The following is a 19,813-nucleotide window of genomic DNA, read 5'->3' on the forward strand; positions in this document are numbered from 1 at the left end:
AATAGCTTGAGATATATCAACGATGACACCATCATCTCTTTCTGGTCCGGTTGAACGGCGCGAAGTAAGTATCCCGTCCAATCTGGTTGCCGCATTGGGTGATTAGCTGATGGGATTGGGGGAAACTAACTCGCTAGTTTGCAGATGAGATGTTCAGGGCGCTTAGTAGCTCTGGCATAGCTTGACCGCTAAGCTGGCTATCGGCGGTGCCCAAACAGCTGGGCCCTGTCTACTCGTAACAGCTGCATCTTGCTTATTCCTCGTGCTGGCACTGACCCAACGCAGAGTAGGAGTGGCTGGGGCAGAGGATCTTTGTCGATGCTTCATGGAGGTGGCTGAACAAGGGCTGCCCAACTGCAAGGGTCGCCGAAAAGGTACGCGCCGCTGCTGGCTTGCAAGGATTCGGCCCCTGGAGAGAGCCAATGAGCGGAGCTGTCAGGCACATCGACTCGGGAGCTGCAACGCCGTCTGCCCCAGAATAGGCACACCTTGTTAACCTTTTGAAATTGGACCTTATGCCGCTGCAGTGTGCTTGTCCACGTCTATGCGTGCAGCCGCATATGCGGGCTATCGATCGATTGCCCGGAGGAGGGGACTGCGAAGAGCAGGAGCGCCGAGATGCCCAGCGTTCTAGCACAGGATAGAAGTGCTATTTTGGAGTCGTGGAGGGCAAAAGATGGCATGATTGAGGAGCGAGGATTGGAAGCAGATGTGTGAAGAGAGTTTAAGTCGTTTGTCAGTGCACGCATGCATGCTGTATCGTTGAGAGATAAGGTGCAAAGTAGTCGTAGATTGATAAGGCTGGTTTGGCAGGTCCCCGTCAGCCTATGGCGTGTGCCTGTTGCTCTTTCCTGCCAGATGCAATTTCAGTGCCTGAGCGGCGCTTCTGCTTTGGGCACGTGGCTGGAAGGATCAGGACAATTTACAACTCTAGCCTCGATCATCACCACATTTAATCAAAAGGAAGAAACAAATCAATTCAGCGCAATGCGGCCATCCGAAGCCCTTGGCACCTTGACGAGCACGCTACTGCTGCGGCTAGCGCTGCCACTGCTACCATACTTACCTGATCTACCTCACTGATGCCACCTCCCGGAGCTGAGTGGTTGGTATTCCACTGCTCTTCTATTCGTACAAAGCGCAAAAGAGACCTGACGCTACGCTCCCGGTACTGCGACTGTGCCCCGTAGTCTGTTTTGGGATCAAGTCGACCGAGCGACTCAGGGCCAAGCTGCTAGAACTGGTAAGCTCCTCGCTTGAGGCTGGGCATTTAGTAACCTCTCGTCCAGTCTTCCCATGCTGTGAACAAGCGCCCCAAGCAAGATCAGCGTCCGACCCAAGAACAGCCGCCCGCATGAACTGCTCTGATAGGCGAAGAGCGCGACTCGTCTCTCATACGGAGAGCTCGGCTGAGAGCGAGTACCGCCCAGTTAGCAGCAGCATCTGAGCAAAACCGAGGCCTGGCCCAGCACCATGGCCACGCGACGGTGCAAGCCACCGGCCGTCCTGCGACACAGGGAGAGCTAGACCCGCCCCCCTGGTTCCACGACGGCATCGACGCATCTCATGGTACGCCCGTACGAGCTTGCAGGGCCAAGGTCAACAATGGCGAGTGCCAGTGCCGAGACTGGGGGTATGGCATAGATACCGCCCGGTAGCTTCGAGCTCGACTGCGAAGCACTCGTGGCAGCAGCAGGAGTCCAAGTACGTACTCCGCCCAGGCCGGCATGCGCACCCCCTTCTCTGAACCCTGGCTCGGCGTTTGGCGCCCCTCGTGAGATTTGGAACATAGGTGAGGCTTCACCAGCCCTTGTCCAAAACCACGACACGCCTCCAGAGAACGGCAGGTCAGTTCCCAGTTCCACCATCCCATGCTAAGCTCCGAGTCCCAATTTTCCTTTTTACTACTGCACGCCACGACCATTGCCCCTCGTCTTCTCTCCACTCGTCACTCACTCTTTTTTTGCTTGTCTTGCCAGCCCAAATGCACGCTACTCGACCCATCACATTGGCTTGTCGATAGCGCCGCAAACCTGTCGTCCATCTTTTAGAACACTACAATCTTTTTTCTGCTTTTTCATCATCAGCTCGGCTAATTCACTCGTTGCGTCGGAGTCACAACAGCTAAAAATAAAATTTAATATTCGGCCGGCCGGATTCTTCACGTTGGGAGTATACAGAAGATACTCGCAGGGAGCGCCAGAAATCGGGTGACATACAGATCAGCACTTGCATACCCCACGGAATTGTCCCCCCCTTGTGCCGCCGCACAGAGTCGGATCAATTATACGCTCGCTCGATCTCGGGGTGTCTAAAGAACGAGCCAGGGAATAATAATTCCATTACGGGAAGCAGCATCCAAAGAAGGGAAAAAATCGTGATCGGTGGTCTGGGAGAAAAGTCTCTCCGCCTGTTGATTCTGGGATTCGGCAACTCCAAGCACTATCACGGGATCATTTTCCGCTCGCGCCACTTCCCGCCAAGGTGCACTTACCGCTCGCACAATCGTTTGAGCCAATACCAGTTCTTCCTCTACCTGGAGAGGAGCTGACAGACTGGGGCCGGGAAGCATTGAACATTGATTAGACAGGCCACCTCGGCGGCCATCCGTTGTAATTAAAGCTGGTCTTTGCCTCTCACCCCCCTCGAGCTGCCGACGGTGCTACCTCTTTTGCTTAGCCTCGACGAGGCGCCAATTGCTCTGTTGGCTATTGCATATACTATATCATTCGACGCACACGTCGTTGCTCAGCCAGCCACGCCGTAATCGTCTTTGTGCCCTCGTGCATAGAAAGGCACAATGTCGCTGAAGCAGGTCGGTTTTGAAAGCAGCGCCATATCTTCATGACGGTACGAGTGATGTGTATGCTAATGTGGTTTCATTACACAGGAAATCGAGACTTGGGTAGCCGCCCTGGCTCGTTATGACAACAATGAGTTCGACGATGCTCTTGGCGAATTCGACAAAATCGGCGATACGAGCAAGATTCTCTTCAACATGGGCGTTATCCACGCCACACTGGGCGAGCATGAGAAAGCTGTAGGTTGTGGCTTGTGTTAGATATTGCCTTGATACCCCGTCGCTAATATGTTGCGTACATAGGTCGAGTGTTATCAGCGAGCCATCCGATTGGATCAATACCTAGCCGTCGCATACTTTCAGCAGGGCGTTTCAAATTTCCTGCTGGGCGACTTCGAAGAGGCTCTGGCCAACTTCAACGATACGTTGCTGTATCTGCGAGGCAACAGCGTGATCGACTATGCCCAGCTTGGCCTCCTCTTCAAGCTCTACTCGTGCGAAGTCCTGTTCAATCGAGGATTGTGCTACATCTATCTGCAGCAAAAAGAGGCTGGTATGCAGGATTTGGCGTATGCCGTCAAGGAAAAAGTCGTGGAAGACCACAACGTCATCGACGAAGCTATTCGAGAGGAAGCTGAGGTTGGTATTATCAGGAATATTTGCAATATAAAGGGTTGTCACTTACCATACAATAGGGCTATACGGTATTTTCTATTCCTGTCGGAGTTGTGTATCGACCGAACGAAGCCAAAGTCCGCAATTTGAAAACCAAAGATTATCTCGGCAAGGCCAGATTGGTTGCGGCCTCGGATCGATCCAATGCGTTTACCGGATTTGCCGGCTCGGAGATGAAGAATGTAAGTGCTCGTTTCCCGACTCTCTATTTCATCTGCTTATTGTCTCCCAACAGGCCAAAGCAGAGGCTAAAGACGACCGACCAACCGAAAATCTATCTTTCGCTGCGACAAATCTGGTCAAGCCCGGCATTCAGTCCCGAAGACAGCAATCCGAGCCTCCAAACAACCGTAGCAACGCTTTCCCTCCAACTCCTCCTCCTGAAAACGATCGACCAAGCCGGGGTGCTTCTGTACGGAGCGCTGGACCGAGACCGAACGTCGGGAAGCTCAGCATTCAGACACAAGAGAGCAGCAGGAGGTATGAGAAGGCAGTGTCCCCACAAGAACGATCGAAACAACATTCGCGATCGGCATCCGCCAATCCTTCGAGGGGCTTCTCTACGAGAGAACCTCCACGAAGGCAAAGAGCTATCGAGGAAGAGTCCCCATATGGCGATGAGGGATACGATATGTATGATGGCGGGCGAGGAAGCAAACAGTCTCGGTCCAGACAACAGCGATACGATGATGAGGACGATGGTTCGGACTATGATTATGGGTCCTTTGACGAAGGCGAATTCGAAATGGTATCGAGCGTGCGACGCGGTCCTGGGTCTGTTTCCCGACCTTCTCGTGCAGCGTCGCGACGACCTGATATTCGCAAGATCCGTGTCAAGGTTCACTCGGATGATGTGAGGTATATCATGGTTGGTACATCGATCGAGTTCTCGGACTTTGTGGATCGCATCAGAGACAAATTTGGCCTGCGAAGACGGTTCAAGATCAAGATGAAGGACGAAGACGTGCCAGACGACATGATTACGATGGGCGACCAAGATGACTTGGACGTGGCGATTCAGAGCGCAAAGAGCCAAGCAAAGAGACAGAGGCTGGATGTTGGAAAAATGGAGGTGAGTTTGAGTTTTCAGGGCTTATGAGTCGTCGGCTGCTGCCTCGGGCATCTCCCCCCGCTTCGGCATGCGGCAGCCGTGTCGTGCTATTTCCAAGTTGAGTTGTCTAACAAACTTTGTTTCCAGATTTGGGTTATTGAAGTCTAGATCGCGTTATACCCTATTCGATGATTTCGAATATAAGCAGAGCGAACTTTTTCTTGGTCACGATATCGGCCATGACATCTTGGCGACATGGCTTATCGTTTCCCCTTCTTCGGTCCTTTCAACATCACTGCGCTTGCGACGATGCGTCTTCAGCTGTAGATGCTTAGACCGCTTGGTTTATCCGAAACGACCGCGACATTGCAAAGTGTCTTTTTTTTTTTTTTTTCCCTTCTTGCCTTCTTTTTTTTATCTGTGTTTTATTTTAGGACATGGCGATGGACTTTTTTCTTATTGTTACCGTTGTTTGAACGGACAACATAATAGGCAACCAAAACAGGAGAGCAGTGCCGCGTAGGATGCTCAAGTGTAGGTGGAATAATATATCCTTCAGAGGATCTGTTCTGGTTACTATCTTATTTTGTTTATATTTGCATGTTATTTTGTTTCTTTATGGTGGATGCCGGTGAGATAGAAAGGCAGTCCCATTATGAGTGCATGGGGAGCAGTGCTCTCACGCATTCGTCTCGGGACAGTCGAGTTGGTAGCTGAAAAGATGCTAGATAGAAAAGAGGTGGACCTTGTGGTCATACCTGGAGGGCACGATGGCCCATCTGGTTGGAAGAGTTTAGACAGCCTTGGCCTGAGGCTATTTATGTGCAATGACTACCCAATTACTATCCTTCAAGCTCTGTCTTTTCTTTTACGTGCAGCGAATACGAATAGCAGATGCCGGAGCAGAGCCGTTAGTTGCAGTCTCGGCTCTGCAGACCCCTGCCCCAGAGGAGGAACCAATAGATTTGGGCGCAGGCTTTGGCCGATCAGAAAATGAAGCGGTGTTAGCGTCTTGTTCCCGGATTGAGCAGCAGTGGAGTGATAAGCCGCATCTGGCAGAGCAGACAGGGGACAAGACCGGATTTTGCAGATGCGCCTGAAGGCAGCCTTGCAGCTTTTATAAGGACGGAACAGTCGGTAAGAGGTTTTGTTGAGAGGCTAGGCATGGATATGGGACATGGGTGCTATGGAAGCTTCAAGAACTAACATTTGTATGAGATGGGTGCTTGAAGCTTCTGCTAGGTATTACTGCTGCCTGAATGAAGGAGAGAAGAGAGAAGAGGTGATGGATGATGAGCATTTGCGAGAGTGCTATAAGCCATTTCGGTTTATAGACACGGAGAGGATCTTTCTTCTGCTCTGCTTTCTGACTCCTTGTTCCTGCATGGAATCCTTCTCGGCTGCATATCCCACTGGCTGACTGGGTAGCACTGCGTGATACTCGCACACACTCACCACGATCCGGCTGCTGTCAGAATCCGTGATGGACGCCGCCAGCTTCCTACTCCAAACTAGCATCTGGCTCGGCGCGCGGGTACCTGGAACCGGCGCGTCTGCGTCTGCGATCTGCGAGATTCTGGCGCCATGGCTGGGGGACTTGGTGTTGCAGTGGCGTGAACCTTTTGAGAAATTTTTCTTATCATTTTTTAAACAGCACAGTATGGTTACAAAATATGAGTTGGAAAGTGCACATTGATTCATTTTTTCTGGGGAAGATGTAATTATGGAGCGACGCGAGTCGTTTTTTCTTCCCTCTTCTACGACGGTCCGAAGAGAAATACTGGAGACTTTACTTGCTATACGAACGTTATTGGCCGCGGAGGACAACGACCTTTTTTTCAACGTGGGTACAAGCCACTAAAACGGGTTTGTTTCACCGTTGCAAAGGTTAATGCCTTTGACGCCGTCTTTGCGCACACCATGGACACGTCAGTTGTAAGTGTAAATGTCTCACCAACTTGCAACATATTCTGCTGCTTGCTCAATTGAGCTCGCTTGCAGCATGATGCTTTGATATTACTCTTTTCTTATTTCTTATTTTTTTTTACAAGGGGGGTTCCACTCAGCTGCGTAGAATCCTTGTCTCGTTACCGCCAAAAAGAAAAAAAAAAGTCGTTGGTGATGGGGCTCTTTTTTAGCACTGCATGCAGGCTCGCAGATAACGACAGCTCGGAAAAGGGGGTTGGTTGATAACATCGGAGATTTTTCTTTCTTCTTCTTTTCCTTCTAAAGAAGATTCTACTACCGTGTGGCGTTTTCTGTCATTGAGGTCGCATTAAACTAAGACAATGCCATTGCTAGTATATCGCCACCGATGCCTTGGACTTGCGCCTCTTCTTCTCTCTTCCATCAAAACGTCCAAGTTAGAATACAGGCCAAGCTTTTTCCTTCTTCCCTTCTTCCTTGCCCTTCCCACTTTTGTGCAAGGCTCCAGTTTATGTGATCCACTGCAAGGTTCCTCTTCACATGTCACCATCGCTAAGATACTCCAGTTCATAGAACAAGATGAAGAGAGAGAGAAAGCGGCGAGCGGTCCATATAACGCCGGTGGAACCCATGCCATGGCTCCATCAAACCACTCTCGACTTGTATGTCGATCCTTCTGCCTTTTTGCACGGCCCTTGCCCTCCCTATCTCACACCGACCGTCCATCCAGGAGATATTACAACTGGACATCTTGTGAGCTGTATATCGCCTAGTTTCTTCTTCTTCGTCTTCGGTTGGCTCCGTGCCAGGCCCCCCCCAGTCATTCTATCATGGGTACTGATAGTCGATGGGCTCCGTAAAAAGAGGTGCGAGTACGCAGAGCGGGCTGAACAATGTACGAATAAACTCGCATCGCACGCGGTGGACGAGGCTGCCTTGACTCGAAAAGTTGGAATGGATCCCGATCCCCGATGTAGGTAGCACGTAGTATTTAGTAAAGGAGTGTTTCCCGCAGTCTTTCACTTTCGGTCCTCTTTCTCTCTCTCTTTTTTCTTCTTGCTGCGCTTGTCCGTTGTCTTTGAGCTGTGATAAACAAACTCGTCTTGTATACGTATACACTCGTTTAACGTAAAGAAGACAAAAGCCCATACACGAAAGCAACCAGGATCACCCGTCACTACCCCCTAAAAACCAGCCAAAATGAAGACCTCTGCCGTCATTGTTGCCGCCTACGCTGCCGCCGCCGCAGCCTTGCCCTCGTTTTCGTTCCACTGGGTCAACAGCACCAGCGTCAGCAGCGTCAACAGCACCAGCATCCCCAGCAACGTCACGGCCATCACCAACTCAACTGTCATTGCCAACTCAACTGCCGTTGCCAACTCAACATCCGGCGCCGGAGCTTCTTCTGGCGTCTCCAGCATCAGCGCAGTTGGCGGTGACAGCGCTACCGCTCCTTACTACACCAACGACACCAGCGCCAGCAACGTCACGTACCTTGGCGGCGGCAACGAGACTCACTTCTCGCCGAACCGCACTCACCTCCCCGTTCCTGTGCGCCGTTTCCGGGCTCAGCGAAAGGCTCTTGTCTAAAGCTGTCTTTGCTTGTACAACAAATAAGTTGATAGTAAGTTGCTGTGATGTGTATGAGTTGAAAGATGAGAAGCTTATTCATTTATAGCCAACGATGACTGTGATATAAGATTACGAGGTTCAAGGTCTTAAAAAAAACTTTCTTTTTTTTTTTTCGTAATTTTTTCGAAAAAAGACCGACGATTTTTACAACATTATGATTTATAATTGGTTTGAAGAAGATATGTGCCAATGATGGAAAGATGGGCTGTTTGTATGCTTTGATGTTGAATTGATTCCCCGCCACTTTCGTTTATATATATAGAAAGGGAAATGCTTCATGGCTATTTGAATATGACTTTTACTATAGGAAAATAAACATTTTATATATTACATTTGGTATACCGCGTAGTATACGGCAATGCTGCTCAGCGGGTGCTTGAACCTTTGTAGTAGTGTAGTAGGTATGGACAATATTTCATGTAGACTATATGCATGTACATTCTTTCACTAACAAAATGATATCGTAACAATAAAAATACGACTCCATTTTGTGATGAATCCTCATCAAGTTCAACCAAAAACATATAAATCAACGCTCCCAAGATTCCCATGATACCTGCCCTCGGCCAATTCTCCTTTGTTCATCTCATGCTAGAGGACACTGTTTGCATCAGCTTGTTAAAGAGGAGGGGGGGGTAAAATCGACAGTAAAAGAAAGAAAAAGACACTGCAAACTTTTTGCTTTACCCATTTCAAACTCACACACCCGGACTCAAGTCGCCCGTCTGAATCGATTTTCGGAGTTGAGTCAGTCGCAGTCCCAAGTACCTCACGACTGAATCTTCCATCGCGTATGTTTCCAAATCCACTTCCTTCAAAGGCCATCAATTCCAAAGTCAATTCTTGTAAACCACAAAAAAAGAAAAGCAAAAAAAAAAAAAAAAAAAAAAAGGGCTATTACATACCCGTGGTACCTGAGTTTGAGCGTCATGCCATAAAAGGTAGAATTCATGGCACCTTCTTCGGACAGCCCCGTATTTGCATCCATACCGTATAAATTGCTGCTGGTGGGAAAAAACCCAAGTCTTCAGTATTGCAAGAATTCTCCAAGCTGCCCTGATGTCAACTGCCTTTTCATTCACGCGGCGCACGAGGTTACCATCATCGTAATGCTGCCGAATCAGGTCTGACACGATTAGACTGATGGCATGCTCGAGGGTTACAGCCAGTCGGAATTCTTGAGACACGCCCTCGATGTCTTCAATCCGGCCAGTGGGGTAGTTTCGAGCTCCTGGCCGTGGATTGACAAGCGGTGGATAGCCTCGCATGGTGACCTCGAGCGACCTGATTGGATGCGTATCGGCAACCGCGATTGCTGCGTTTGAAGTGAGGGCTCCATTGACTTTCTGAATCTGGTTTCTCACAAAAGTCTCGCACTCGTTCCAGCCCAAGGGCTTCTCCTCAAGATACGACATAGTGCTGATCGGTGTGTTGCACTATTCTGTGTAAGAATTGAGATGGTATCCCAAGCGATACTGCGGGTTGTATGCTGTGCTGCTGCGCTTCAGGTTAGAAAGTACAAGTTGGGGACGGAGAGGCGAAAGCTCGGAGAGGTGAAAGTCTGATGTTGCAGGATTCCTTTGCAAGTAATGGCTGAGAGTGCTGCCCAGATGAGAAAAGCAGTCATTATATAGATACAGAAGAGACATTGTAGACTTGACCGAATCATAACTCCCTCGATACACTTCATCAATCCGTCTTCATTCACGGAAGCGATGAACAATTAGAAAACATAATTCCCAAAACAAGTGCGATTAGTTTTCTTTGAGGTCGTTTAAAAGCCGGATGACAACCTCAAGCCTATGCGCCCATTCCTTTCTTCCTAGTAACATGAACATCCTAGAACTGCTCTGAGAGACAACGTCTTGCCCGCCGGCAGCAACTACCCGTAACACATTATGAACAGTCAGCTGATCGACCCCTTGAGGCTCCACCTTTGACTGTATAGTTTGCATCACTCGAGTGCAATCGCCGTGCCAAAGGTCTTCTTGAGAGATTGCATCTCTGAGAGCATCAATGACTATTTGCTCTGGTCGCGCTTTTGTCAGGGAAGCCTTGTAGACGCTCAAAGGCACCCGCCAAAAGAGATATGGATGTTGAGAGACAAGATGGCTGGGAGATTGAAAGCCTCCTTGTTTCGAGACAAGGGCATTGTACACGTAGGGAGCTTTCTTTTCGGCGTTGAACAGTGTTGGAACGAGTTCAAGTGGTAACCGCCACTCTCTTACCGTGAGTTCTGCGTTTTCGATATCGCCGTTTGTAATCTTTTCGATTTCTTTGAGAACAGGTTGTGTCAAGTGCTCGTCAATGAGCTTCGCCTCTTGGTCAGCCAATGCCGGGATAGGCTTCCAGAGCATTGCATCTCGGTATCTGCTATTGAAATGGTCAAGCTTTGCCAGGTTCAATTTAATGCCACCGCGGGTAAATTTGAACGTCAGCTATTTCATGTTAGCCATTGTCCTGGAAATTCGGTAGATAACAAAGCGCTCACAGAATTGGCTACATCCTCAACGGTACGAGGTGGCTGAACGTCCCGCTTGAACGAAGATCCAAGATTTGCAAGCCAGGCAAGCAGCGCCATCGGGAAGGTGCCCTCATTTTGGTACTTGGATATGTTGACACTGTCGTTTCGTTTGCTGAGCTTGCTGCCGTCAATGTCGACGAGTAAGCCGAGATGGGCGAATATCGGAGGCTGCCAGCCAAAAGCCTCATATAACGCAACGTGTTTTGGTGTCGAGATGAGCCATTCCTAGATCATGATGGTTAATCACATATTCTGTTGTAAATTATAAAGACAGGTGGCTGCATACCTCGCCGCGAATAACATGCGTAATCTTCATCAAGTGGTCATCGACAACATTGGCGAGGTGGTAAGTAGGGAATCCATCCGTCTTCATCAGGATAAAATCTTCTTCCATGTCCTTCTTCTGGAATGGCCCGTAGATGGCATCACGAAGCTTGGGTCGGCCAAACTTGTCGCTCTTGAAGCGAACGACGTGGGATTCTCCGGCCTTTGCTCTGCGATCAGACTCGGCAGCATCTATAGAGCGGCATGTTCCGGGGTAAATGGTGGGCTTGCCAGCCTCGTGCAGCTCGCGCTTTTGAGATTCCAGCTGCTCGGGAGTGCAGAAGCATCGGTAGGCGTGATCATGGTCCAGCAATTTGTGTACGTGTTCATGGTAAACCGGCAGCCTCTCAGACTATGCTCGTGTCAGGTGAAGCAGCACTTGGTGGGAAATCTCATTGCCAACTTACCTGTCTGTAGGGGCCATATGGCCCACCGCAGTCTGGCCCCTCATCCCATGAAAGACCTGCCCACTTGAGATCTTTCATTAACCGCTCTTCGGCGTCTGTGACCAGACGGTTCTAACAAGCAGATTAGCTCCTTTGTTCCCTTTATTGCCAAAACTGAAACGTACCTGGTCTGTGTCCTCAATGCGAAGAATAAAAGAGCCGCCATTCGAGGCACTCACGGCCAATTTGTTGAACAGCGCCGTTCTCAGCGATCCCAGGTGTAAGTATCCCGTTGGAGAGGGCGCAAATCGAGCTCGGATGGGGAGGTCTGCGTTTTGGCCCAGGATCATGGGAGAATCTGATTCTTGCGAAGCTTCATCTCTGAGTTTCTTGGTTTTGTTTCGAAGTCCTTTCAGTCCAGAACTGTATGCCCGTCTCTGGCTTGAATTGGCCTTTTGGACAGGGTTGATGGTGATTTGCCTGTCATGCCAGAGGCCCGTAGACGCAGCAAAATCTCGGCTCAGGCGGCCAGCAGCGCATTTTCTTGATTCACATATTGAACGGCAGCTTATTCTCCGTAAACTCAGCCAAAGGGACGAGGACATGGTCGAAAGCTGCAGCCTCTGCTGGTCGCATTCATGGTCTAATTGGATATTTTCCAAGTATATTGGCCAAACGTCCCACAGTGCTTGAAATGGCGTGAGGCGTAAATTTTCGACGCCCAGCGCCACATGTGGCGGTTGAGACACTGCAACAGGATAAGGTACCTGGAATTCCGCTGCTGATAAGACTGATAAGAAAGTCTTGGGCTCGGTTCAAGAGAGTGTGAAGCAATATCAAGTTCAGCACTTGTTCAGTAATTTGAGTTGTATAAAATTAAATAAAACAAAATTCCATTAAAATAAACAGACTGTGAACAATACCAAAAGCCTCTGTTACTTTTACCAGCGGCAATCGTGTGATACGTCACCTCGACTCCCTCCATGCAGGCGACAGTTTGCGACTGTCTGAGCCTCTGTTTTTTTAGGGAGAAGTTATCCAGCACCCTAATTTCATTATCTAACACTCTAACTGTAGCATAATAGGGCAGCTAGTTTATATATTAAATATACAGCTGCTAAATACTTTCAAAATGGCAACAGTAGCAGCAGTAGCAGCAGTAGCAGCAGTAGCAGCAGTAGCAGCAGTAGCAGCAGTAGCAGCAGTAGCAGCAGTAGCAGCAGTAGCAGCAGTAGCAGCAGTAGCAGCAGTAGCAGCAGTAGCAGCAGTAGCAGCAGTAGCAGCAGTAGCAGCAGTAGTAGCAGTAGTAGCAGCAGCAGCGGTAGTATAGCAGCAGCAGCGGTAGTATAGCAGCAGCAGCGGTAGTATAGCAGCAGCAGCGGTAGTATAGCAGCAGCAGCAGCCTAAGCTACAGCCGGAGTGCTAAATAACATAATCGGGGTGCTAGATAACTTCTCTCTTTATTTTTGGGGGGTTGGATAACAAAACTGGGGTGCTGGATAATGGCTCCCTTTTTTTAGCGTGTGCTCCGGCAAATCCTGGGCCAGCAGTTGCTAATGCCTCCCGCCGGACCGTCTTTTCCTGTCAAAATCCCATCAGTCTGTATTACCGAGCTGACAAAGAGCCCATCTTTTTTTTCTTCATCTTTTCTTGTCCTCTTCTCCTCTCGTCACGTTGGTTAATTCTTTTGCCTTTTCGCTCTTCTTGAAGCCTGTCTCTTGCCTAGGCAGCAACTCGACGTTTGCGCTGCGGGCTCCAGGAATCGACCCCGCGCCACGCCAAAAGATTTTCTGCATTTCCGCTCCCGCAATCGCCTCCCGGTAGTTGGACAATCTGCCTACCCGAGAAACGCACAACGGAACGTGAAGTCCAGCCATCGCCATGGCTTCAGACGGGGAGATTGATCTCTACGGTACGTGTGAATTGCTGAACTCGTTTCTTTTCTTTGGCTATTCTTCTTTTCGAAGCGTCGTTGTCTGACTTGATTCCCCAGATATCCTTGAAATCGATAGAACAGCAACTCCCGACCAGGTCAAAAAGGCTTATCGCAAGGTACTGCACCACTGTCGCGCTGCGTCGTGTTTTCCCATCTTCTACACAGTAACTAACGATTCAATAGGCTGCCCTGAGATACCACCCGGACAAGGTTCCCGAGGACCAGCGTGAAGAGTCCGAGGCCAAGTTCAAAGAGGCCAGCCGAGCCTACGAGATTCTCAGCGATGAGGACAAGCGCCATCTCTACGATACCCACGGCATGGCCGCCTTTGACGGCTCCAGAGGCGGTCCCGGCGGCCCTGAAGTCGACCTGAACGATATCCTGTCCCAGATGTTTGGATTTGGCATGGGCGGTCCTGGCGGCCCCGGCGGCGGTGGCCCCATGAGGCCGCGCAAGGGACCCGACGAGGAGCAGGAGTACAAGGTCACGCTCGAGGAGCTGTACAAGGGCAAGACGGTCAAGTTCTCGGCCAACAAGCAGGTCGTCTGCAGCGTCTGCAAGGGCTCTGGCGGCAAGGAAAAGGCCAAGCCCACGAGCTGTGATCGCTGCAAAGGCCACGGCATGGTCGAGGCTATCCGCCAGATCGGTCCTGGCATGATGCGGCGCGAGACTGTCTTGTGCGATCACTGCACAGGATCCGGCAAGGTCTACAAGGAGAAGGATAGGTGCAAGAAGTGCAAGGGCAAGCGGACGACACAGGAGAAGAAGGCGCTTGAGATTTACATTCCCCGAGGATCCATGCAGGGCGAGCGCATTGTCCTGGAAGGAGAGGCCGATCAATATCCTGACCAGATCCCCGGTGACATCATCTTCACCTTGGTCGAGGAGCCCCACGATGTCTTTTCTCGACTCGGAAATGATCTATCCGCAGAGCTGACGGTGTCTCTGAGCGAGGCGCTGACTGGTTTCAACCGCGTGGTGCTGAAGCATCTGGATGGCCGTGGTATCCAGCTCAACCGACCTCGGGGCAAGATCCTGAGACCGGTAGACTGCATCAAGATCCCCGGCGAGGGTATGCCCCTGAAGAGGGGTGAGGCCAAGGGAGACCTGTATCTCTTGGTCAAGGTTGAGTTCCCCGAGGATGACTGGCTGAAGGACGACTCTGCGTATGAGACGTTGGCAACCATTCTGCCACCAGCGCTGCCCGCTGTGGAGGCTGAGGAGGTTGACGAAGTCGAGTACGAGGATGGCGCCGACATTGAAGAGGTGAGCAGACCAACAGCCCCTGTGTATACTTTTCATGACGGAATGACTGACTTTTATATCTAGATGGGTGCTGACCAGGGTGATCCTCGATTCGCCCACGACTGGGAAGACGACGACGAGCCCGGTGACGGCCAGGCACAATGCGCCACTCAGTAAAGAGGGGAAAAGGATTTGAGGGAAAATGACCAATTACTTTTTGATTGTTTGAGGATATAGAAACTAGACTCCGTTTGCTGGAAGAATGGAGACGGGATAGCCGGAAAGGCAAAGGGGTACTTGTTTTTGACATTGGGACTACATGCTACTTTTTTTTTTTACGAATGCCGCAAATAGAGAGAGCCAGAGAGAGAGCTAATGTGATGAATCTCCGCTGTTATGGGATCAAGACACAAAAAGCAAAGGAATAACGGGATGGGCATGGCACAGCTTTGGGACGAGTTCTTTTATCTTTTCTTTCCTAGGGGCGCTTAAGCTGAGTAGACTTAGAATGATTCAGTCTTTTGGCTTGCATTATCTTTTTCCTCGCTCTATGTGATCAAGATGTTGTATCTACTGTGTTCAATAAATCGCTGCGGGCACGTATAGCTGCCTCCGTCAGTAAACTCGACATCTCCAGTGCTCCATACGCTACCAATCCACTATCAGACCCAGCGTTAGCAGCGACTTGCGCCTAAACTCGCCCGCCTTACATGGCCCCGCCAAAAGCTAATCGGCCCCTCCCTATTGAACTCTCAACGTCAACTCTTCTTTCTCACCAACTTCTTAAACTCTCCTCCTTATCCTCTCAACCCTCCACTCCTATTTTTGTCTCTACGCACACATCTTCTCCATCTATCTCTCCTCTTCTTCTCCCCCTATAATTTATATCTCTCTTTCTCAACTTCGACTTCGACCCCCCCCCCCAGCTGACACCCATCACCATCACCACATCATCAACAACTTCAACACCATCATCCGTCACCATGTCCCGTAAAGGCGTCGGCATCGCCGCCTTCGACCGCTCCCGCATCACGTCCGCCCAATTCGCCTCGCACGGCTCCTCCCTCCGCGCCACAAACGCCCAGGCCCTCGAGACCCAGCTCGCCGTCTTCCGCTCGCTGCTGCAGCAATTCGCCGCCACGCACGCAAAGGACATTCGCTCCGACCCGTCCTTCCGCGCCCAGTTTGCGCGCATGTGCTCCGCCATCGGCGTCGACCCCCTCGCGAGCTCAAACAGCCACAACAGCAACTCTTCTGGGTCCTCCGTCTGGGCGCAGCTGCTGGGCAAGACGGTCAACGACTTTTACTTTGAGCTGGCGGTGCGCATTGTCGAGGTCTGCGGCGCGACGAGGGCCGAGAACGGCGGCCTGATTGGGCTCAAGGAGCTGAGGGACCGGGTTTCCAAGGGACGCATGGAGGGCGCGGATTCGATTAGCGACGACGACGTGCGCCGCGCCGTGGAGACGCTCAAGCCGCTCGGTGGGAGCTATGCCGTCGTCACTGTCGGTAGGAAGGAGTACGTGCGGAGCGTGCCGCGCGAGCTGAGCACCGATCAGGCGGCTGTGGTGGAGGCGGCGCAGGTGCTGGGGTACGTGAGCGTGGGCATGCTGCAGGATAACCTGGGGTGGGAGGTGGCGAGGTGTAAAACGGTGATTGAGGATTTGATGGCGGGAGGCATGCTCTGGGTGGACAAGCAGACAAAGGGGGGAGTGGGAGTACTGGAGCCCGGGTGTCATGGCTGATACAGACGGCGGTGATGCGGGACCTTGAAGGAGAGACGATTTACGACATGAAAGAGTGATGGACTGTGCTACCGAGTGCTGAAATATTTGACCAAGAGGAGCAAATGTCGAACCAGACGTCATCTCATACCTCTCTCCAGGCACCAAATCATCGCTTTGAAAAGCAATGAATCCGATTCTTAAACCTACCATCACCATATCCTTACGGTGATGCTGCCAACTCACGAATTTACGACCAAATACCCCTAATATAACGATACACACGAACATCAAGATACAACTACGGCATTACATAATTAAATAGAAGGCAAAGTCCAGACGAAGACTCCATCTATCTACTTTGAACACAAAGGAACACATAAACAACCAAATAGAAGAAGAAAAAGACAAATGAAGAGGAGGAACAAGAATACACAACAAAATAGAAAAAAAAAACGTCAATCAAAACATTTATACAAGGGAGCATCTAACCAAGTCATTACTAACAAACATCGCGTTGCCCTCCCCCTCCAAACAAAGCCATCATTCTTTCCAGACGCACGCAAGCACCTTCTTTCCCCCCGTTTTCCCCATTTCAATGAAACCATCTCTCCTTGGAAGCAAAAAAAGCACGAATGGGTCATCATCTTGACATATTGGGGCCCACCCTCGTTTCTTATCCCGTAACGTAATATATGGTTTTTTCGAACCTCCCACCCGCACTTTAGATTATGGATGTTTTTCCCTGACTGGCTGCCTTAGAAGGGGAGAGTACTCCAGCGTATGTTCGCCGCCAGGGTATCATTTGTAGGCTTTAGGTCCCAGTAGTCTTTAGTAATTAGGGTTGTGGCCGCTCATGTTGGGGTTCGGTCCCATGTGGGGAGGGGGGAGGGTAGTCCTCAGGACCAGGGCGGCCCATCTGAGGAGGGCGGTTGTCGCGGATATCGCGAGGGTCGCGAGGGTCACGAGGATCACGAGGATCACGGATATCGCGAGGGTCGCGAGGATCACGGGGATCACGGGGATCACGGCTCTCGCGGACATCGCGGGTGTCACCGTAGTGCTTCTTGCGCAGGGCTGCGAGACGCTTCTTCTTGGTGAGGGTGTTGATGTAGGTACCAATGACGAAGGAGACCAAGTTGAAGAAGGGGACCCAAAGCTCGTCAGGGAGGAACTGCTGGGCAAAGGCCAGGCAGATGGGGGAGGTGAGCCAGGAGATGCGCATAACTCTCCAGAAGCCGACCTTGACGGTGGCGCGAACCTGGTGGAATGTTCGAGCGCCGGCAATGAGAGCCATGGCGACCAGGTAGATGCTGTTCTGGATAGGTGCAATCTATCATGGTGTTAGTATCTCTTGCTCATTACAAATGATGTCATGATGGAATTAAGGTCAATTCGCTTATCAGATCTGAAGGGGAGGCGACTCCGTTTCAAGATGGGGATTGAAACAAGGTAGGCGAGGGGGGGGTTGAAGAAGCACATACCACCAGGTTGCTGACGACAATCTGCGTAATCTTGGCGCGCAGACTAACGCGACCCTTGAAGAGCTTCTGGAGGAGCCAGATGAGAAAGTGACCCAGAGGAGCGCTGACCAAAGCTCCGTAGGCGGCCATCTTGGGGACGCGAGAGGTAAAGTAGTTGCCATGCTTGTTGCGGTCCTTGGCCAGCCACGAGGCGAGAAGCTCCTGAGCTCCGGCGAGGGTACCAGCCGTGAGCATCTTGGTGCGCAGAGGGTTGGCCTCGAGCTCCTTGATGTAGGACTATAAATTGGAACAAGTCAGCCATTAGCCAAACCTAATTTCAACATTGTCCACCAAACGTCCACCATTCTCCTCCATCCTTTTCGCATTCATCGCATTCATATTGCGCGCGCAACAAGAGGGATTGGGCCAAAAACGTACCGCCAAGTAGCCCTTGGTGCCTGCCATGGACTTTCCTCCCGTCAGGGCGGTGCCCAGGGCCTCGGAAATCGGGTGCTTTCCACTGGTTCCGGGGAGAGGAGGAGCGCCTTCAAAGGCTCGTCGGATCGGGCCAGGTCCTTCGGCGAGAGCAGCGGCGCGCTCAGCAGCGCGGTCGGCGGCCTCGCTGGCCTGGTCGACGCTCTTCTCGGTGATGGTCTTGATGGTCCTCTGGACTACGCCGCCCTGTTCGGCAGCCATCTGCTGGAAGGGCTGAAGGGCGTTTGAGGTCGCAGCATCTTGAAAGGTCTGGACCGTGTCCCGCTCGAATTTGACCGACATGGTGCTCGTTTCGCGGCGGCAGCGTCGCTGGTGTCGTCGCTATGGATGGTCGGGGTCGTGGTCGTGATCGGGAATCGTGGCGGTGGCAGCGACGACGGGGAGCGGCGACGTGAATTGCGGTTGCAAGATCAATCGACGTGCAGCTATGCTCTCGTGGGGCGAGTCAGGGATAGACCGTCGTCATGAGACGGGCGGAGAGGGTCTGGCTGTCCAACGACGCGACGGCGGGATGATTAGCAGATGCAAACGCTTTGGGCGGCGGAGAGGTTGGGGAGCAATTGAGGCTGTCGTGGTGACAGGGCCCAGCCAATGGATTTGTTTACACGACGAGACACAAGGCCTTGATGCGCTGAGTGGGCCACCCAACCCCCCGGACAAGTCTGGAGCCCGCTGGCTGCTGCTGATCCGAGTCTCGAGCTGCGCACGTCCATGCAGGTGCATACACTTCAGGACCTGCTGCCTCGGCAAAGGGAATTGAGGACTCCCGTGTCCCCTTGCCCAGAGACTGTGTCGGGTCGCGTCAAGACTGGCTGCCGCAAGGATGGCGTGGGAAGACGAAGAGCGGCCCTGAACCTGAGGGGGGGCTGACAGGGAAGACGAGAGGAACAGGCACAGCGACGGCACAGCAACAGGAACAACAGAACCCGTGATCCAACTTACCAAAACAAAGCAGCTTCGTCGCGAGAGCTCGTGGTGTCCTGGGAGACGATCTTGTAGCAATTTCTTTTCTTTTTTTTCGTTCTCCTCAGCTAGCCCCGAAAGGGAGAAGAAGAGAAGGGCGAGGAGGGAGAGGGCGAGAGCAAGAGAGAGCGGCAGCGCGCACGAGGGAGTGAGATTGAAAGAGTCAAGATTGCGAGAGGCTGGGCGGAATGGATGAAGCCGCCGGTACCTCGTAGCTGTCCGGCTGGTGGCAGCGATGCGGCAGCGAGGACGGACGGTGGACAAGTACCTGCACTGCTGCTCTAGCCTCCGTACACGAGGTGCGACCGTCTGTTGACCTGAGATTTGTTTCGTACCTGATAATCCGTAGCCCCCCGTATTTTCTTGGATTACTGGTGCAGCGGCTGGCAGGCAATAAACTTGTATCTGCTTTGGGCCTCGGGCGGTGCCTGAGCGCCGAATCAAGAGACGCGTCTGGCGTGGCCGCTCCATATTTCCCGCACCTGCAAGCAAGCTTCTTGGGCTGAGCTGGAGCTGCGTCGAGGTGCTGGGATCAGGCAAAGGCTGGGACGCTGGGAGGGCCCAGACGGGGTCGCACGATCGGGCAGCGCAGGCGTCGCGACGCTGTTGCTGGCTGAAAGTGGGCGAGCTGTGGGCGAAATGTGGGCGCCTCCGGGCCTTCGATTGGAGGTT

General features: G+C 51.7%; 9 protein-coding genes across 9 annotated transcripts; 6 read left to right on the forward strand and 3 right to left on the reverse strand.

Annotated features, from left to right (window-relative positions):
- Positions 1 to 1,082: 1,082 nt before the first annotated feature.
- On the forward strand, positions 1,083 to 2,128 carry TrAtP1_009467 (uncharacterized protein; the record flags this gene model as incomplete). Its single annotated transcript, XM_066114303.1, has 5 exons — positions 1,083 to 1,105; positions 1,191 to 1,243; positions 1,372 to 1,577; positions 1,645 to 1,847; positions 2,125 to 2,128. 5 exons carry the CDS (start codon positions 1,083 to 1,085, stop codon positions 2,126 to 2,128), a joined length of 489 nt encoding a protein of 162 aa, XP_065970397.1.
- A 672-nt stretch (positions 2,129 to 2,800) lies between these two features.
- On the forward strand, positions 2,801 to 4,694 carry TrAtP1_009468 (uncharacterized protein; the record flags this gene model as incomplete). The annotated part of the gene is made up of 6 exons (XM_014091419.2): positions 2,801 to 2,815; positions 2,891 to 3,040; positions 3,104 to 3,439; positions 3,496 to 3,657; positions 3,711 to 4,547; positions 4,674 to 4,694. 6 exons carry the CDS (start codon positions 2,801 to 2,803, stop codon positions 4,692 to 4,694), a joined length of 1,521 nt encoding a protein of 506 aa, XP_013946894.1.
- Positions 4,695 to 6,672: 1,978 nt separating this feature from the next.
- Positions 6,673 to 7,494, forward strand: TrAtP1_009469 (uncharacterized protein). Its single transcript, XM_066114304.1, has one exon. The coding sequence runs from the start codon at positions 6,815 to 6,817 to the stop codon at positions 7,223 to 7,225; it is 411 nt and encodes a 136-aa protein (XP_065970398.1). The 5' UTR covers positions 6,673 to 6,814; the 3' UTR covers positions 7,226 to 7,494.
- On the forward strand, positions 7,495 to 8,392 carry TrAtP1_009470 (uncharacterized protein). Its single transcript, XM_014091418.2, has 2 exons — positions 7,495 to 8,076; positions 8,131 to 8,392. The coding sequence occupies exon 1, from the start codon at positions 7,653 to 7,655 to the stop codon at positions 8,040 to 8,042; it is 390 nt and encodes a 129-aa protein (XP_013946893.2). The 5' UTR covers positions 7,495 to 7,652; the 3' UTR covers positions 8,043 to 8,076; positions 8,131 to 8,392.
- A 390-nt stretch (positions 8,393 to 8,782) lies between these two features.
- On the reverse strand, positions 8,783 to 9,499 carry TrAtP1_009471 (uncharacterized protein; the record flags this gene model as incomplete). Its single annotated transcript, XM_066114305.1, has 2 exons — positions 8,783 to 8,896; positions 8,990 to 9,499. The coding sequence occupies 2 exons, from the start codon at positions 9,497 to 9,499 to the stop codon at positions 8,783 to 8,785; spliced, it is 624 nt and encodes a 207-aa protein (XP_065970399.1).
- A 339-nt stretch (positions 9,500 to 9,838) lies between these two features.
- On the reverse strand, positions 9,839 to 11,923 carry TrAtP1_009472 (uncharacterized protein; the record flags this gene model as incomplete). Its single annotated transcript, XM_014091417.2, has 5 exons — positions 9,839 to 10,522; positions 10,576 to 10,833; positions 10,895 to 11,284; positions 11,340 to 11,450; positions 11,504 to 11,923. 5 exons carry the CDS (start codon positions 11,921 to 11,923, stop codon positions 9,839 to 9,841), a joined length of 1,863 nt encoding a protein of 620 aa, XP_013946892.2.
- A 967-nt stretch (positions 11,924 to 12,890) lies between these two features.
- TrAtP1_009473 (uncharacterized protein) lies at positions 12,891 to 15,029 on the forward strand. Its single transcript, XM_014091416.2, has 4 exons — positions 12,891 to 13,230; positions 13,312 to 13,370; positions 13,438 to 14,520; positions 14,584 to 15,029. Exons 1-4 carry the CDS (start codon positions 13,200 to 13,202, stop codon positions 14,674 to 14,676), a joined length of 1,266 nt encoding a protein of 421 aa, XP_013946891.2. The 5' UTR covers positions 12,891 to 13,199; the 3' UTR covers positions 14,677 to 15,029.
- A 453-nt stretch (positions 15,030 to 15,482) lies between these two features.
- On the forward strand, positions 15,483 to 16,241 carry TrAtP1_009474 (uncharacterized protein; the record flags this gene model as incomplete). Its single annotated transcript, XM_014091415.2, has 1 exon — positions 15,483 to 16,241. The coding sequence occupies one exon, from the start codon at positions 15,483 to 15,485 to the stop codon at positions 16,239 to 16,241; it is 759 nt and encodes a 252-aa protein (XP_013946890.2).
- An 817-nt stretch (positions 16,242 to 17,058) lies between these two features.
- Positions 17,059 to 18,460, reverse strand: TrAtP1_009475 (uncharacterized protein; the record flags this gene model as incomplete). The annotated part of the gene is made up of 3 exons (XM_066114306.1): positions 17,059 to 17,553; positions 17,705 to 17,980; positions 18,122 to 18,460. 3 exons carry the CDS (start codon positions 18,458 to 18,460, stop codon positions 17,059 to 17,061), a joined length of 1,110 nt encoding a protein of 369 aa, XP_065970400.1.
- Between the last annotated feature and the right edge of the window lie 1,353 nt (positions 18,461 to 19,813).

Source organism: Trichoderma atroviride, chromosome 5 (genome assembly GCF_020647795.1).
Source record: "Trichoderma atroviride chromosome 5, complete sequence".
Classification (NCBI taxonomy): domain Eukaryota; kingdom Fungi; phylum Ascomycota; class Sordariomycetes; order Hypocreales; family Hypocreaceae; genus Trichoderma; species Trichoderma atroviride.

Bases quoted from the DNA above. Each gene is read 5' to 3' on its own strand.
- TrAtP1_009469 (XM_066114304.1), top strand. From the start codon at position 6,815: ATGCCATTGCTAGTATATCGCCACCGATGCCTTGGACTTGCGCCTCTT.
- TrAtP1_009470 (XM_014091418.2), top strand. From the start codon at position 7,653: ATGAAGACCTCTGCCGTCATTGTTGCCGCCTACGCTGCCGCCGCCGCA.
- TrAtP1_009473 (XM_014091416.2), top strand. From the start codon at position 13,200: ATGGCTTCAGACGGGGAGATTGATCTCTACG. The intron at 13,231-13,311 runs GTACGTGTGAAT...TTGATTCCCCAG, and splicing joins CGGGGAGATTGATCTCTACG to ATATCCTTGAAATCGATAGA. The intron at 13,371-13,437 runs GTACTGCACCAC...ACGATTCAATAG, and splicing joins TCAAAAAGGCTTATCGCAAG to GCTGCCCTGAGATACCACCC.